The following is a 17,205-nucleotide window of genomic DNA, read 5'->3' as shown; positions in this document are numbered from 1 at the left end:
CCAAGAAAACCCCAAAATAGAATCACAAAGAATTGGACATGACTGAAAACAACTGAACAACAAAAAAAGTCGTTTAACCTTTCAGTGTCCTTAGGAAATTCTATCATTATGAGTGACAGAATAGTTCATAGATCTAGAGCTGGGAGAGACCTCAGAAACCATCTAGTAAAGCTCCCTCACTATGACTGAAGAAACTACCATATGCCAAATGCTGGGAATATAATCAATCAATCAATAGGCATTTATTAAGCAACTACTATATACCAAGCACTGTGCTAATCTCTAAGGATACAAAAAGAGACAAAAAGCAGCCCCTGCCCTCAAGTTTCTGCTGGTTACTGACAGCTTTCCTTTGTGATTATTAGAAGTTTTCCTTATCCCAACCAGCCCCTTAAATTCAGAGGAACATGGCATAACTTCCATACAGAAGTAAAGAATGGAACCAAGAAATTCATCCCAGAAAAGAGGGATACTGACAGAATTAGATTCCAGATTGTCAGGGCAAGACAGTATCTCTGAAAATACATGGATTCTGGAATCAGAATTTTTCCTCTACCTGTTGCTTCCTGGTTGAAGCTGAGCAAACACTGTCTTTCTTTTAGCCCTATATATTTTCCTCCTCTATAAAAGGATAGCAAAAGAATAGATGATCTAAAAAAGGAAAAAGGACCCTCGTGGACAAAAATATTTATAGCAGTTCTTTTTTAGGGTGCCAAAAATTGGAAATTGAGGGGATGCTCATCAATTTGGAAATGGCCGAACAAATTGCTGTATATGATTGTAATGGAATACTTCTGTGCTATAATTTCAGATTTCAGAAATACTTGGAAAGATCTATGTGAACTGATGCAAAGTGAAATGAACAGAACCAGTAAAGCTTTGTATAGTGTAATAGCAGCATTGTGTGATGATTAGCTATGAATATTTTAGCTCCTCTCAGGAAAACAATCCAAGCCAATTTCAAAGGACTCATGGAAATTCTGTCCATCTCTAGAGAAAGAACTGTTGGAATCTGAAGGCAGATCAAAGCATACTATTTTCACTTTATTGAATTTTATTGTGTTTTCTTTCTTTTTGAGCTATTTCTTCTTTTACAACATGACCAATGTGGAAATATGTTTTATATGACTGCACATAAAAAAATCTTATATCAAATTATTTACTGTTTTCAGATTAGAGGAGGGAAGGAAAAATAATTTGGAACTCAAAATTTTGCAAAAATTAATGTTTAAAATTGTCTACATATAATTGGAAAAAATACCATTTAAAGAGAGAGAGAGAATGAGAGAGAGAGAGAGAGAGTAAATAATTTTAAAGGTCCTTGATATCACATCCCCTCCCAATGTCTAGACAATTTGGGGGGAGGGGAAAAGGAGATTGGAATTAAAGGCTCCGTAAATACATATCAGTGTATGTCTGGGAGCTGGACTACAGGCGAAGGGGTATGAACAAGAAGGAAAAGTTTCCAAACAGTGAGCTGGAAAAGAGGCATATTTCTCCTCCTTCCCAGAGGGAAACCAGGCTTTAGGCTTTGGGAAGTTCTAGCCAGAAGCCTTTTCCCAACTGGTTTGTAGAGGGGAAAAGCCTAAACCAGAGGGAATATGGGATTGGGGAGGGAGGGCAGGTCAAGGTTGACTCAAGTGTGAACTTTGTTTCACAACTAAACATCCCTCCTTCTCTATCACAGGACCCCCAGGGAGGCGTGGAAAACCTGGAAGAAGAGGAGATACCGGTAAGCCTCCCTGTTTCACTCTGTTCCTGAAATTCCTCCCTAGAGGAAACTACAGTAAACAGAAAGTCACATAGTAAAACCAGATTATCAGAGAAGGCTGGAATCCTTATCTGAGACACTTAACTCCCACTTCCAGACCCAGAGAGTCATCTTGAGAGAGCTGAGGTTCTCACTAATTGTGGGGGTGATTTTTCACACTGCTCTTTGGGAAACCTTTCTCCTGTTCCTCTTCCATGTCACTGGCCTTTTCCCTTTCCACTCACTGACCCAGATCTTTGTTTCCTCTCATTGTTGTTGTTGGGTGCTTTTTTTTTCATCTTCCAAGAAGAAACTCACATAAAATTTTAAGCATGGTAAAAATAACATGAAATTAGAGCCTTATGTCCTAAGTTAAAATTTTGCCTTTTCCACTCACAAGGCTGTGACTTTCTTTGTCCTTTCACTTAGACCACTTTCCAGTTCCATTGTCTGTCTCTTGTGCGTAAATAGTTGTTTGCTTGTTGTCTCCTAGTATACACTTAATAAATATCTGTTGACTGATTGACTTCATCTCTCTAAACCTGTTTCCCCATCTGTAGCATAGAGATGATGAATGATTCTAAGGTCCCTTTCATGCTCCAAATCCTTTGAGAGCAGTGATGTCACCAAAACCAGAAAAAAAAATGTGAGTTTATCATATCAGAGATATGATAGTCTCAATTGTAGAGTTCAGCAGTGCAGGGGTAGTGGAATTGCCTCACAGGAAGTCACACCTTCCACCTAAGTCTCTCCAAACTGGGATGGGTGATAGAGGGAAAATTAATCACTATCCTAAAGTACAAGTTCACACTGTTACTCTCCAGCTCAAGAAATGCTGATGACTCTAAGAAAAAGTACAAATTCCTCAGCTTGGGATGACTCTAAAGTTAGGAAGTTTTTCCTTATATTGAGCCTAAGTTTACTTTTTGGTGACCTATAGCATCATAAAATTGCAAAATATGAGGGGGAAAAAAAAGAGATCTTGGTGACCATCCCATATGAACATTCTTATTCTCTCATGACCCTTTCTGGTTCTGCTCTCTGGAGCCTAACAAGAGATCTAATGATCTCTTTTTTCCCCTCATATGATAATCCTTCAAATATTTGACAATAACTTACATAGTCCTTTCTCCAACACAGCCTACTCTCCTTCAGACTAACTGCCCAATTCCTTCACCTGATGCTCATGTTACATGAATTCAAGACCCTTCCTCATTCAGGATGCCCTTCTGAATGCTTTCCAGCTTAACCATGTCCTTCCTAATTGTAATGTCCAGAACTACACAATTTTTCAGGTGTAGTCTGATCAGGGCTGGATTTGGCAGCCTTCAGTTCCTGAATTCTGAATACAGCCCTAGGTTAACATTAACTTCTTGCAAACCATATTCCACTGTTGACTTATATTGAACTTGCAGGCCATTAATACACTCAAATCTTTTTCAGACTGCTGCTCTCTAACCTTCCTTATGTGATCTTAGACTGTGTCAACAGAATACCATACTTAGAACATAGGAGGTAGAGGTCTACTCTGCTCTATCCTAGCATCTCTCTCTATTCCAGCATTGGGGGTGATTACAAGTTCTTATTTTTTAAAATATTAGCAGAGAAAGAAGAGTGAACCCAATCATAGAACGTTGCTATGGGAATAGGGAAGACTGGAGTGCTGTGTTAACTTCTGGGTACCACATTTGAGGAAATAGTGACTACCTGAAGATAGTCTAGGAGACTTATGACTAGAATGGTAAAAAAAAAAAAATAGAGAATTTGTCCCCATTATGAGCAGCTGAAGGAACTGGGGATGTTTAACTTGGGAGAGGAGGGAAAATTTAATGGAAATTGGCCAGTCTTCAAGCATTTGAAAGTCTGTCTTTAGTTAAAAAAAAGGGGGGGGTGTCATCTTCTAGGCCTTTGAAGGCATAGTTAGATACAGATTTGACTGCCTATAAAAAGCTACTACTTATTGATAATTAGTCCTATTATATGGTGGAATTGGGCTTTTTCATGAAATCTTCCAGTAGGGTCTAAATGACATCTAATTGGGGAATGTTGTGAAGAGAGTTTTGATTCAAGCATGGATTATAAATGAGAGGTTGGACAAGATGGCTCCTGAAATTCCATCCAACTCAGAAATTCTGTGATTCAATACAATCGAACAATCACATACTAAATACTCATGAAATTTACATTTATTTCTTTTTGAATACGTATGATTTGTACTTATGTGTGTAGATATTGTTTCCCCTGAAAGATGTCTGATAAGTAATCAGAGAGGTTAGAATGCAGGTCAGGAGACAGGGTAGAGCTGGACAAACAGATCTGAGAATCATCTCCATAGAAATAATCATAGAAACAATGAGAGCTGATGAGATCACCGAGTGAAATAGTTGAAAGAGAAGAGAACAGCCCAGGACAAAGACTTAGGTAATGTTTATAATTAGCCAACATCCATCAAAGGAGACTGAGAAAGGACCATCAGATAGGAAGGATGAGAAGAACCAGAAGGGATCAATAGCATAAAAACCTAGAGAGAAGAGAATGAAGGGGATGATCACCAGTGTCTCAGGCTAAAGATAAAAGCAAGAAGGATGAAGACTGGGGAAAATCCTTCATCTTTGTCAATTAAGAAATTGTAGTAACTTTAGAGAGAATCATTTTCACTGAATGAGGGGGTCAGAAGTCATACTGTTGAGAATTAAGAGAAACAGAGTTACTAATCATAGATAACCTTCTCAATGAACTATCCACAAAATGAGAGCTATGTGAAGACAGGTAGTGGGGATGGATGGAAGGATGGATGGATGGATGGATGGATCAAGTTGAGGATTTTTTTAGGAAAGGGGAAATAGGGACATGTTTGTAGGCAGCAGGGAAGTAATCAGTAAATAGGGAGGTTATCAAAAATAAGAGAGAATAGAGATGATAGAGGTTGCAATTTGCTAGAAAAGATAGTAAGAAATAGAATCTGGTGGATATATAGAAGGGTTTGCCTAGGCAGAGACAAGGACCACCTCTTCATGGGAAGCAATGATGAAGGAAGAGAGAGTGGGATTTGAGATGAGGAAGAGACCAGAATAGAAAGAAAGATGGTCTAATTTTTTAGTGAAATATGGAGCACAGTCTTTAGCTGAAGTAGGGTACAGGGGGAAGAGAGCTTTGGAAATATTTGAGGAGGGATTAAAAGTTATGAAAAAGCCATTGTATGAAAGTGGTATAGGAAAGAGTGGATTGTTTAGGGGGATGTAAAATGATTGCCTCGAAGTAGTGAAGGCCCAGTCGAAGTTCTGTAATTTGTAGTGGACCCAGTCAAACCAGTTGCTGTAGATGCGCTCCATGGTTCAAGTTGTATCACTGATCACCTCTAAGTGACTCTACTAATGACAAACCCCCACGTGTTGAGTCCATGCCATGAGCAACTCACCAGTGACAAATGTAGGGCAGTCACACTTGTTAAGGGGAGTGACAGGTACTTTAGAGTTGTGTCCATCTTGGCATTACAGAACCTTAAGGTTGAGAGGAACATCACGTCCTACCCGCCAAGGAAAAATCCCTTCTGCATCACCCCCACAAGTGGCCACTCGGTCTCTGCAAGCCTCTTTAGTGATGAGGAGCCCAGTGTAACCTAAAACAGCCCATTTCCCTTCAGAAGATGCTCTGATCATTAGAAGGTTTTTCCTTATGTAGAGCCAAAAACCTGCCTATCTGCAACTTTGACATATTGCTTCTCAATCTGCCTCTAACATAAAGCACAAATCTAATCTCTCTTCCATGTGGCAGCCCTTCCAATTCTTGAAGAGAGGGATCATGTCCTTAACCTGACCCCCATCCTCACTCAACTCTTTTCTTCTCTAAGTTAAACATCCTCATTTCCTTCACCAAATCAAAAACAAACTTCCTTCCCCATGTGGATGTGTTTGCACAGATACTGATACATTGGTTTCAGTCTCGCCACACTTCACCCAGGTCCTTTTTCTGACCCAGACCTATGCAGATGAATACACTTTTGTTTAGTTGGTATGATAGAGACAGCCTGAGAAACCTGTGTCCAAAGCTTCCCAGAGGCCAAATATGAGACTCTCTCTGTGTCAGGAAGCAAAGCTCTAGCCTGAACCCTGGGAAGGGAACTTTCTCCTGGAAAATTTGTGTAAATGTGTGGGTCATGGGAGGGGAGAAGGAGGTTGATAAATTTCAGAGGCAGCTAGGTAGTACAGTGGATGGAGTACTCTACCTAAAATCAGAAAAATGTGTTCAAATCCAATCTCAGATACTTACTAGCTGCATTACCCTGGAAAAATTACTTAATCCTTTTGCCTCATTTTATAATCCTGTTTGCCTACATTTTAATTGTAAAATAGAACAATAGCATCTCCCTCCCAGGATCTGTTCAAGAGTTAAATGGGATAATATTTGTAAAGCATTTAGCACAATACCTGGCACAAAGTAGGTACTTAATCCCTTCTTTCTATATAAATAGACATAATTTAATCTCCTTCTCCCTCATTGAGATTTGACATACACATCCAAAGACCTTGTTCTCAGCCCTGGCTCCCTAAAGTCTTCTACCATCTTGGGTGGAAGCCTGAGGAGAGAAAGGAGGGATATAGGTCAAAACACCAATCTATTAGATTCCAATGGATCATAAAGTCACATATTTAAAAATCAAAAGTTAGATACCATCAAATCCAACCCTTTTATTTTGCAGATGAGGGAATTCTGATACAGAGAAGTTAAGTGACTCATTCAGATTCCCCCAGTCTTATGTCTGAAATAGGATTTGAATTTAGGTCTACCTGATTCTAAAGCCAATGTTTTATCCACTGTATATACTGCTATTGTGTTTAGCCACTCTAGTCATGGCCAACTCTTCATGACTCCAATTTGGGTTTTCTTGGCAAGATACTGGAGTGGTTTGTCATTTCCTTCTCCAGCTCATTTTACAGATGAGGAAACTGAAGCAACAGGGTTAAGTGACTTGCCCAGTGTCATACAGCTATATTCTGACTCCAGGTCTGATACTGTCTCCATTGTATCACCTCACTGCCCCCTATAAATACTATCTTAAGATTCCATTGTAGACAACATGAGTTTTATGGAAATGTTGTGCATGACTTTACATGTGATTTATAAAGGGGGTAGGGAGGACTGGAGAGAATCTGAAATTCAAAGTTTTAAAAACAAATGTAAAAAATAATTTTCAGGCAATTGGGACAATAAAAATATTAAATATAAAAATAAGTAAATTCCAATGTAGAATCATAGGCTCACAGATTTAGATCTGAAGGCCCATTAGTCTAATGCCCTCATTTGACAGATTAAGAAACTAAGACTGAGAGTTATAGACAATTTATAAATACACAGAATTGAACAGAGGGTTTCACTGGATCTCCACAACAGCCACTTTTAAATAAATACCATAGCTACCTGTTTCTTTCCCCTTTGTGGAGCTATTTTTCTTAATTCATCATCTTAGTCATTCAACATACATTTTTGAAAAGACCTCCACATCTACTTCCACCAGAATTATTCTTTGAATTAGGTGTTGTTATTATCCCCATTTTACAGATGAGGAAACTGAAGCAGACAGAGGTCAAGTAATTTTATCAGTCATACACCTAGTTAATTCAGATTTGAACTCAGGTCTTAAAGCCATGGGTACAATTTTGTTTTAAGTACGATTTATGTTCCTTCAGTACTGAAGTGTGCTTTGTGACCCAAACACAAGTTTGGTTCCTGCTTCCCTACTAACTCATCATAGGACCTAGTTTTATCAAACTCTTTGACTCATTTTATCTATCTGCAAAATGGGTGCATAAGTCAATGGAGAGATTTCCTCAATCATGTACATGCCGCTACATACCTGATACAGAAGTTAAGTGACTTTGTCCCTGCTCCAGGCAGTCCTGTTGGGAAATTGTTACCACAGAACCTTCTCTTAGCATAGCTCTCTGCACACAGGTGTTCCCAGAAGTAACAGTGCACACAAGACCACACTACTCTGTCTTCTGTAAGCTCACCCTTTCAGCCTCACCTCCAGAGTCATAAATAAAGCTAACTTCTAGCTTTGTCATCACCTCCCCCTCCCTCTCCCCATTCCACTGGAAGTATCAAAGAATGACAGAATCTCCAAGCCAGATGTTGGGAAGAGACATTCATTAAAAGTCTTCTGGCTCAGCCTCCTATCCAACATAAGAATCACCCAGATAGCATCCCAAGATTATTAGTCATTCAGCCTTGGTTAGTGGTGAGCTCATTACTTTTTGAGGCCTCCTCTCACCATTGTCAGCATAAGTCTGATTTTTAGGAAACTTGCTAATGTTGAGCCGAATTCTTGCTCCCTGCGATTCCCACCTTTCTGTGCTCTAAAGTAGAAAGAACAAGTCTTCTCTCCTTTATTTGATAATATTTCAGACCCCTTCAAAAAGCTATCATATCTTCCATAACTCTTCTCTTCTCTAGACTAAATATTCATCACCTCCCACCTACTATCCCAAGCCTTGTCTTGGGTCCCTTCACCATCTTCTTTAGAATGCACTTGAGTGTGTCAGTGTGGCGCCTGAAATGTGGCATCCAGAGCCAAACACAGCTCTCTAGTTGGGATCTGACAGGGACAGAGGATGATAGGGCTGTTACCACCTTCACTCTGGATACCAAGCTCCAAACAAGCTGAAGGTAGCAATGTTTGGAGCTTCCCTGTCACACCGTTGGCTCATATCAAGCTTGTATTCTACTAAGACCACCTGAATGTATCATTTCATTATATACCCCTTCTAGAGCAAATGTACTTTACTTTTTTGTGTTGTGGATCACTTTAGAAGTGGTGAGACCTACAAGTTCCTTCTCAGATTAGTATTTTAAAATTGTAGACATAGTATAGACATATAACTATAAGTACAAATTTATACCAACAGGGTATATATAAATATAAGTACAGATCTATACCTATAAGGGTAGGGAAGATGGGGATGTAATAAGATTAGGACTCCCTAACTTGACTAGGCTGGAAATATAGAAATTGGTTACTAACCAGCCCAATCAGTCTATTAAGAATAACAAAATTGCTATGGCTGAACTCAAATCAAACATTTATTGATAATAAATCATAAGGAAATTTATTTTTTGCCAAAATAAATTTGTATACTAATGAGTTGGTTGTGCTTGTTTATTTTTGCATAAAGAATTAAATGTTGGTGAAATATATGCTATGTTTTGCTGTTGACAAATTTTCCATAACCTCCACATTCAGTTACATGACCCCATTTGGAGTTGTGACCCACAGTTTAAGAAGCTTTGATCTAAACCTTGAATTTCCCAGTTCTAAGTACAGTACTCTCACTATTATACCATGGTGCTTCTGCTCTCTGTCAGAGGTAAAAAGGACCTTAGAACATAAAATATTAGACCTGGAAGGAACCTTAGCAGTTCTGTGGTCAAATCCCTCATTTACAGATAAAAAGACTGAGGTCCAGAGAGAAACAAGGTTACATGGATGTTAAATGGGCAGAGGCAGGATTCAAATCCAGGTATTTTGTCACCAGTCAGAGTTCTCTTTACTATACCATACTGTCTCTTAGAAGAACTTAGTCTCTTAGAAGCCACATGGGCAAGCAGCATGGAGGGCATCTGCTTGGAGTCAGTGAGAACAGATCCATTGAGTGGGGCTCAGGAAAAAGGACTCCAATTCCTAGAAGATCCAGAATAACCCTGGGAACCAGGTGATGGCTCGGGTTGTCAAACAGCCAGAGTGGATTTATTAATGTTGGACTAACATTCCACATTGGACAAAAGGTGAGAGGAGGGTCAGATGAGACAAAGGCAAGATCAGTACAAGCAATGCTCATCTCCCAAGACGTGCTTCTTCTTTCCAGGCTCTGTTATGGCCCCTCATACTCCTCCATTAGCTCCACATTCTGTAGCTTTGAGGCTTCAAACTGAACTAACAAGGTATTGGGAGGAAAGAACCAGACTGGCAGGTTTCCAGAGATGGAGTTATCGACTGCTGTTCTGCCTCTGTTCCCATGAGCTTCTAGATTTCATTCCTGAATCATGCCCTGAAAATCGTTTAGTCTGGATGCTTCTAGAATATGTTTCCAATTTTTATTGGTAAAAACAATTTTCACATGTCTGAGACCCTTTACAGAATAGTGAAAATAATTCTGGCCAGCAGATTAATAAGTTGGTATGCTCCTTCAGAAGCCAGATTTTACCTGGCTGAGGCTGCCTGCAGAGCTGGGAGGAACCCTCCTGGGGAACCCCATTCAGCTTGGTTTTTTTTCTGTTTAGTCTTTTCAATCATGTCTGACTCTTTGTGACCCCATTTAAGGTTTTCTTGGCTAAAGTACTGAAGCAATTTGCCATTTCCTTCACCAATTCATTTTATAGATGAAGAAACTGAGGCAAACAGGGTTAAGTGATTTTTTTTCCAGGGTCACACAGAGAGGAAGTGTCTGAGGCTATATTTGAACTCAGTCCTCCTGACTTTATGGCTGGTACTCTATCTAGCATTCTTTTATTTATCGTTCTTTTGTTAAGCATTTGGAGCTTCTTTTCAACAACTTCTAATTGAGCAGAATAATACAGGGGAAAGAATATTAAACTTGGAGACAGAGAACCTGGATTCAAATTTTAACTCTGCTACTTTTCCTACCATTGTGATCTTGATACTGCATCTATAAAATGAGGGAGGAGGTGTTAAATGGTTTCCAAGGCTCCTTCTAGCTTTAAATCCTATTATTTTGATCCATTGTGTGATTTCACTTCTGCCATTTACTGTCTGTGAGACCATAGACAAGTGTGTGTACCTCCATTTCCTTATTTGTAAATTGAGGGACCTGAACCAAATGATCTTTATTGTCCCTTCTGATTCTAAATCTATGATCCTAAATGCTGACTGTGCTGGAAGAGATACAGATTCATTTAAGAGGACCCTTTACCCTTACCAAGCTCAAAGTCTATTAAGAAGGCAAAATACAAACCCAGATAAGTAAAATGCGTGGTCATGCATAAAGTACAAACACAGTAAGCAGTGTAAGGCTCCTCTGAGTTGGGCACATTTGTGAGGAGTGGGTAAGGGCAGGTGATTAGGATTCTCCTCATTTCTCTCCAAAAGGGTAAAAATCCAATGACTCAGGGGTGTCATAAATCGTTAAAGGAGTTACAGAGGAAGAGATCATTAGGTTTGCAATATAACATAGAAGGCCAGAACTGGGAGTCAGGAGACTAGGAGCTCTGTCCCTGACTCTCACCAGAACTTTGAACAAGTCATCACAAGTCTCTAAAACTCAATTTCCTCACTTATAAAATAAGGGGATTGGACTAGATGAGCTTCGAGTTTTCTTCCAGCTCTAAATCCATGATTCTGTGATCATCCAAAGTCTCTAGTTATCTCCTGTTTGAGCATCATGGAAGCCAGAACATAGTCAGTGAGCAAGCAGAGATTTCCCTGGCAGCAAATTCAGTCTCAACTCTTTTGTTCTTTGTCTCTCTGTCTCTCACTCTCTCTACCTTTCTGTCTGTATTTATCTCTATGTATTTCTCTGTCTTTCCTTTGTCTCTTATTCTGTCATTGCTTGTCTCTGTCTTTCTGTTCTCTGTGCCTGTCTCTCTCTCTGTGTGTCTCTGGTTTTGTCTCTATCTCTCCCTCTGTCTCTCTCTCCCTCCCTCCTTTTGCTTATTTCTGTCTCTTCTCTCTGTTACATACACACACACACACACACACACACACACACACACACCCTTCCCCCATCTCCTTCTTTAAGAACTTGGATTGTCATTTTGCATGCATATAGTAGATGTATAATAAATGCATGTTCGGTGATTACTTGGATTACTACTTGATTTGAAGTATTTTTTTAAACTGAGTTCAAATCCCAAGCTTTGACACTTGCTAACTATGTATACAAGAGCAAGTTGCTTTACTCTCTAGGAGCCTCAGTTTCCTCAATGAGAATAACCTGAGGGTACACATTCCTCTTCCCTCATTGGAAAGACCATAGCACAAACAATGCTAAATCTTAAAGAAGTTTAGAAATGTGAGCTGCTGTTATCATGTGTCATTGTCCCTTGAATCAGAAAGCTCAAGAAGTCTTCTTTTCTCTCTCTTACAGGACAGTATGAGCTCTCCTTTCATAGGCTTTGGATTTGAGATGTGTGTGTATACACATACATATATAGCTTCTTGTGTGTAAATATATATGTATATCTATACACATTGTATATAGATATACATATAAACTCACATATACACACACATACACTTCATGAGTATAGGAAATTCCTACTAATACGGATAAACATTAATACAGATAAAAATCATCATTATTAGCTGAAACACTGAGGGCACTTTCTATTCACAGAGTTATCCTGAAGTTATTATGAAGATCAACTGAGTACATATGAAAAGTTCTTTAAGAACTTTAAAAAAATTATATATAATGTTTACTCTTATCTAATATTTTTCATTGTAATGATGCTAGAAATATTGTTTACCCATTGTATACTTTGATTAATAAAGATCAGAATAAGTGACCTATATTTTTACAGGCTAGTCATACAATCTATTTTTCTGGATTCTTCAATGAACAGTTTTGTTTATCCAACATGAATTTCTGAAAGTAATGGTATCATTCTTGTCTCTTTGGTCTGAGATATTAAGAAAAAAGTAATGGGACTAGTGAGGATGTATATGGATTGGATTGGTCCTAATAATTTTCACTTTACCTACCACCCGCCCCTAGTCATCACCACCAAAGCATGTCTTCCAGCATGAATTAACTCAAGGTTTTTTTTAAAAAAAGATTTATTTTTCTTATTCCAGTTCTGGCCAAAGGTCCTTTAGTCACCCAGGGTTTCCCACAGTATGTGTATGTGTGACTAGAGAACATAGTGACTTTGTTCATAGGGCTGTTGTTGTCATTCCACAGTGGATAAAGAGGACAACCCACTTCTTTGGATAAATGCATGTTCTGAATACAGAGAACTTAAGAACTGACCCAGTCCAACTTGCCTCATTTTCCATAAGAGAATGCAAAGACCCAGATGAAGTCACACAGCTAATAAAAGGAGATTCAAAACTTAAATCCAGGCCTTGGGTTCCTTGGTCATAAACCACACTATCAGGCTGCCATATTTTTAAGGCTACTTTGATTTAATCACACAGATAATAAGTAGGAAAACCACAATTGGAACCCAGGACTTCTAACCCCAAATCCAGTACCCTTTCTGCCCTTCTTCTCTTGCTTGTTACTCTGGGCTAGCTAGTAGTGACTTATTGGTATGACTGGACCAACCAGATCCAAGGGATTCCCAGGGGAGCAAAGTCAGTGACTGAAGTGAAGAGTTGAAACAGATCTCATAGTTCTTTTATAGTGAGGAAAGTAGCTTATAAACATTTAACCCAGCCGGAAATAGGTGGCACAGTGGATAGACAACTGGCCGGGCATCAGGAGGACCTGAGTTAAAATCTAACCTTAAACATTTATTAGCTGTGTGACTCTGGGAAAGTCACTTAACCCTGATTGCCTCCCTCCTCTCCCATCCAAAATAAAGCCAGGCAGAAGAGGGAGCCATCGGAGAAAGCTATCACAGTCAACTAGAGGATGCTAAGTGAACATGAGACCTTGTTGTCCAACAAGCTATATAGGATGCTAGACTAGGGGTTCTTTCTTTGGACTCAATTCTAATTGTGGTTTTTCTATTTTTGTATTGCAGGGCCTGCAGTAAGTATCATGGATTTCACTCACCAAAGATCCCCAAAGATAAGGACTGTTATTCTGTTTCTACACCATTTCCTTGAAACGACGTTTTGGGGGATAGAGGAGTAGGTGTGTCTGGAAGGAAAATTAGTACCAGATGTGGCTACATTTTTCTGATTGTAGACACATAGTAAAAAGAGGCTATAAAAATGTTTAACTGTTCCCCCCATCCCCCAAAAGTTTGTGATCCTTGGAAAACTCATAGATATTTAGAGTTCCCTTGCTTATCTCCTGCCAATCAATTGTGGGACATACAAATGGTACCATCAAGAAACATTAAAGATGGGTCCTTGCAGTTGGTACTTTGAAACATTGCTGGGCTGCCCCAAGTTGGCTAATCAAAAAAGCCCATGTTAATTAAGGGATGGGAGATTAGTCCATTGAGTGACAGCTCCTCCCCCACCACACGCTCGCAATCGCACAAAAACATACACACACTCCAGAGTGTCCACAGTAAGAATCTCATAGAACTAATTAAGTCTTTGATTTAAATGAAATATGACTATGCTCCCTCAAGGCAGTCATAGTGATTTGTTGGAAGCCAAGCAATCTATTGACTTCATGGTCCTTTAAAATGTTACTTTCATGTCGTATTCCAAACATTTCCAAACCAAATACAGAGACTCATGCAGGATCTCCCTGTCAGGCCTCCCATTTGAAAATTTAATTTTAACTCTAGTAAAAATGTTACTCTCCAAATTGGAAAGTAAAATCCTTCAAACTGTTTGGGATTTTAAAAAATAATTTTTTGATAATCTATTTTAAAATACAATTGTCACTTCATAATGACTCCTATGCCCTCTATAGAGAGAATTAATAATTTCACATTCACATTCACATCTCACAATCAACACATTGTTTTTTGGCCACACAAAAAGTAAGAAAAATCCACAAAAAAACCTATAACTCATTCAAACAAATCAAGAGACTGGCTATGTCTGAAAATATATGTTTCATTCAATGACTACAGCCTACCACCTCTCTGTTAAAGGCGGGCAAAAGGTATATGAAGTTTTTCCTGCTGAACATTGCAAATGATTGAATTTTGATCAGGATATACATTTAATGTGTCCCTAATCCTGGATTTTAAGGAATCTTCTCCTGCTTTCTTATGGAGAAGGGAGAAGAGAGAGAGAGAAAAGAGGGGGGACTCCTGAATATATTTTCCCTGGCTCCAGGGGCAATATTTAAGGGAATATTCTCAGCTTCCCTGGAATCTCATTCATTCCCCTCCTCTCCCAAAATATGAGATGTCTGGCATTGATTCCACCTGTCAATATTTAAAGCCTGATAAAGCCTGATGAATCAATCCAAAGAGCACACCAAATTCTGGCTTTAGCCAAAATTAACCTCAATTGGAATTCTTTCCAGATGAGCTTGAGTTTTGTTATTTTTTTAAACTTCCACTGGAGATGATTCATCTCTCAATATCTACCATTAGGAATTGCCAAGCTCCTAAATGAACATGAAATACCATGTTAAGCCCCAAAGACATTTGTAGCCCAACTGGGGATCAGCAATTATATACCCATCCTTGGTTTTTAACTTCCACAGACAAGCTGCTTGTGTTAATTCATCAAGGTGTATCCCATGAGACTCAAGAGGAGATTTGTCATTTTCTGTTTCAAAAAGTAACTGCATGACCCTTACACAAAATCCTTTGCGAGTCATGATAAGGCTGAGTGGGAGATTTTTTCTGCTATCTTCTCCTGGCCTTTACACTAGCTGAGGGATTGACTAACCACTCACAGTCAGGAAACATCTGGTAATAATAGAAATACTTCAGAATTCTGACTTTTTCCTTCTAAACACAATTTCAGCTAACTGAGACCAGGGTAAAAACATGCCCAGGAGAAGCCATCTGCCCATGCAGGTGCCTTCAGACTTGGGGCTTGGTTAAGTTAAAGTAAATCAGATTCTATAGTTTGGGCCTATAGATGGCTCCTAAGCCTCATAGAGGCTCAATGAATCAAAAGTAAAAACTGGAGGCTTAATTAAAGTTCTTCTTAACAGGAGCACCCGTTACTAGTCACCCACCTACCATTCCCAGAGCTTTTCAGCTAGTTTCCTTCTCCCCAAAGGGGAGCTTCTTCCCAAAAAGCATATTTCAGCCCAGCTGTTTCAAAGTGCTTTTTCCCCCTGTGTAAAGCATTATCATTTACAAGTTTCTGCTGGATTGGCTAAGCTCCTAATTAAATTATAAATATGGCCATATGTTGTGCTGAAAGTCTGATTATTAAATACTTATTAATTACCACAGGGGCAAGCAGGACGAGACGGTTATCCGGTAATTTAACATATATTTTTTTAAAACTTCTTAGCCTTTATACTTTCAACCTATGGCCTTCCTTATATCCTTTCTTGTCATCTTTCTCTGGCTTTTTTTCTACTCTGAAATAGCCCTATTCTCGGTTTGAAGGGAGGGGGAAGGGCAAGGGAATGGAATGAACTTTTCATAATCAGTAAAGAATGGAGATATTGTACTTCTTCTGAGGCACTGACCCTGTAGACTCATGCCAGCTGAAGGGGCTGCCCATGACTATATTTTCTAGAGCAAAAAAAGGGAAAGAACCAAAGGAAATGTGAACACATTTGCCCTTTTAATTTTTAAAACTTCTCTTCCTTGAACAAACCCACAGTTTGAAGCTATCCATTCCACTCTCTGGATCTTCACTTGTCTATATAGATATTCATTTTCAATCACAATACCATCTTTCACCCCTTGGGGGAAAAACAGATTCATTGGGCACAAATTCTGTCCACATACAGCCTGGTTACTTTTCTAGTCTAAATATAACTAAATATAAAATGAATCTAAAAGGGTCACTAGCAAAAAAAAAAAAAAAAGGACTTTTCTATTATTTTCTTCACTTACTCCCTTCTCCAAAGCTAGTATATAAAGTTAACTTCCATAGCCAAGAGCTAGAGAATGGGAGTCCAATTTGTTGAGCAATACCTCCTTAGCAACTCAGTAGAAATAAAATAAAAATAATAAGATATAATGCTAAGTCCTGAATTTGGGTTTCAAAAATCCACTGTTTAAGGGAAATATATAAAGTCCAACTATTAACTTCAAAAAAATCAGCAGTTCAAATACAGAATAGGGGAGACCATGTGATTATGATAGTTCATACAAAAAGGACCTGGGGATTAAGTGGACCACAAGCTCAGTACGAGTTAGCAACCTAACATGGAAGTTAAAAATAAAAACTACATTAGAATCATGTTACATCCATGGAAGTCAGAGTCTAGAAAAGGGGGCAGTGATGATTTCACTGTCTTCTGCTCTGGTCAGACCACATATGATGTTCTCTGTTCAGTTCTGGTCACCATATGCTTCTGGGATTTGAGCAATAGTAAGAAAGGCCAGTTAGAAAACCTAATATTCGGCTGTTCATGTCTTAGGGGCAATTGTGAGGCTGCTAATTAATTGTGTACCTTAGTTTTCCATGGAGACTAGTGATCAGAAGCTTCCTCTTTTGGGTACCAGGAAACTAGATGATTGGAGGGAGGGAGTGGGGGCTTTATTTATAGAATCTCAGATCTCAGAGAACATCTCATCCAAGTCATATATGATCAGGAAATCTCTCTGCATTACCCTGACGAGTATCCATCCAAAGACTCCCATGATAAGAAGCTCACCCCTCCCCTATCGGTGGTTAGCTAGCTCTAATTGTTAGAAAGTTCTTCTCTCTGTTGAGCCAAAAT

At 39.0% G+C, this 17,205-nt stretch overlaps 1 protein-coding gene across 2 annotated transcripts in view; it reads left to right on the top strand.

Annotated features, from left to right (window-relative positions):
* COL23A1 (collagen type XXIII alpha 1 chain) overlaps positions 1-17,205 on the top strand; it is a 467,477-nt gene that overhangs the window by 352,402 nt on the left and 97,870 nt on the right. Inside the window, exons 3-5 of one of the 2 annotated variants that reach the window (XM_031953787.1) lie at positions 1,688-1,732; positions 13,454-13,461; positions 15,758-15,784. In XM_031953787.1, the coding sequence (XP_031809647.1) occupies positions 1,688-1,732; positions 13,454-13,461; positions 15,758-15,784 (80 nt within the window). The remainder of the gene's footprint in view (positions 1-1,687; positions 1,733-13,453; positions 13,462-15,757; positions 15,785-17,205) is intronic. The other variant, XM_031953786.1, reaches the window with a different exon arrangement.

This window comes from Sarcophilus harrisii, chromosome 2 (genome assembly GCF_902635505.1).
Source record: "Sarcophilus harrisii chromosome 2, mSarHar1.11, whole genome shotgun sequence".
In the NCBI taxonomy this organism is placed as follows: domain Eukaryota; kingdom Metazoa; phylum Chordata; class Mammalia; order Dasyuromorphia; family Dasyuridae; genus Sarcophilus; species Sarcophilus harrisii.
The sequence above is the reverse complement of the archived record's forward strand: the minus strand, read 5'-3'. Positions and strand labels throughout refer to the sequence as shown.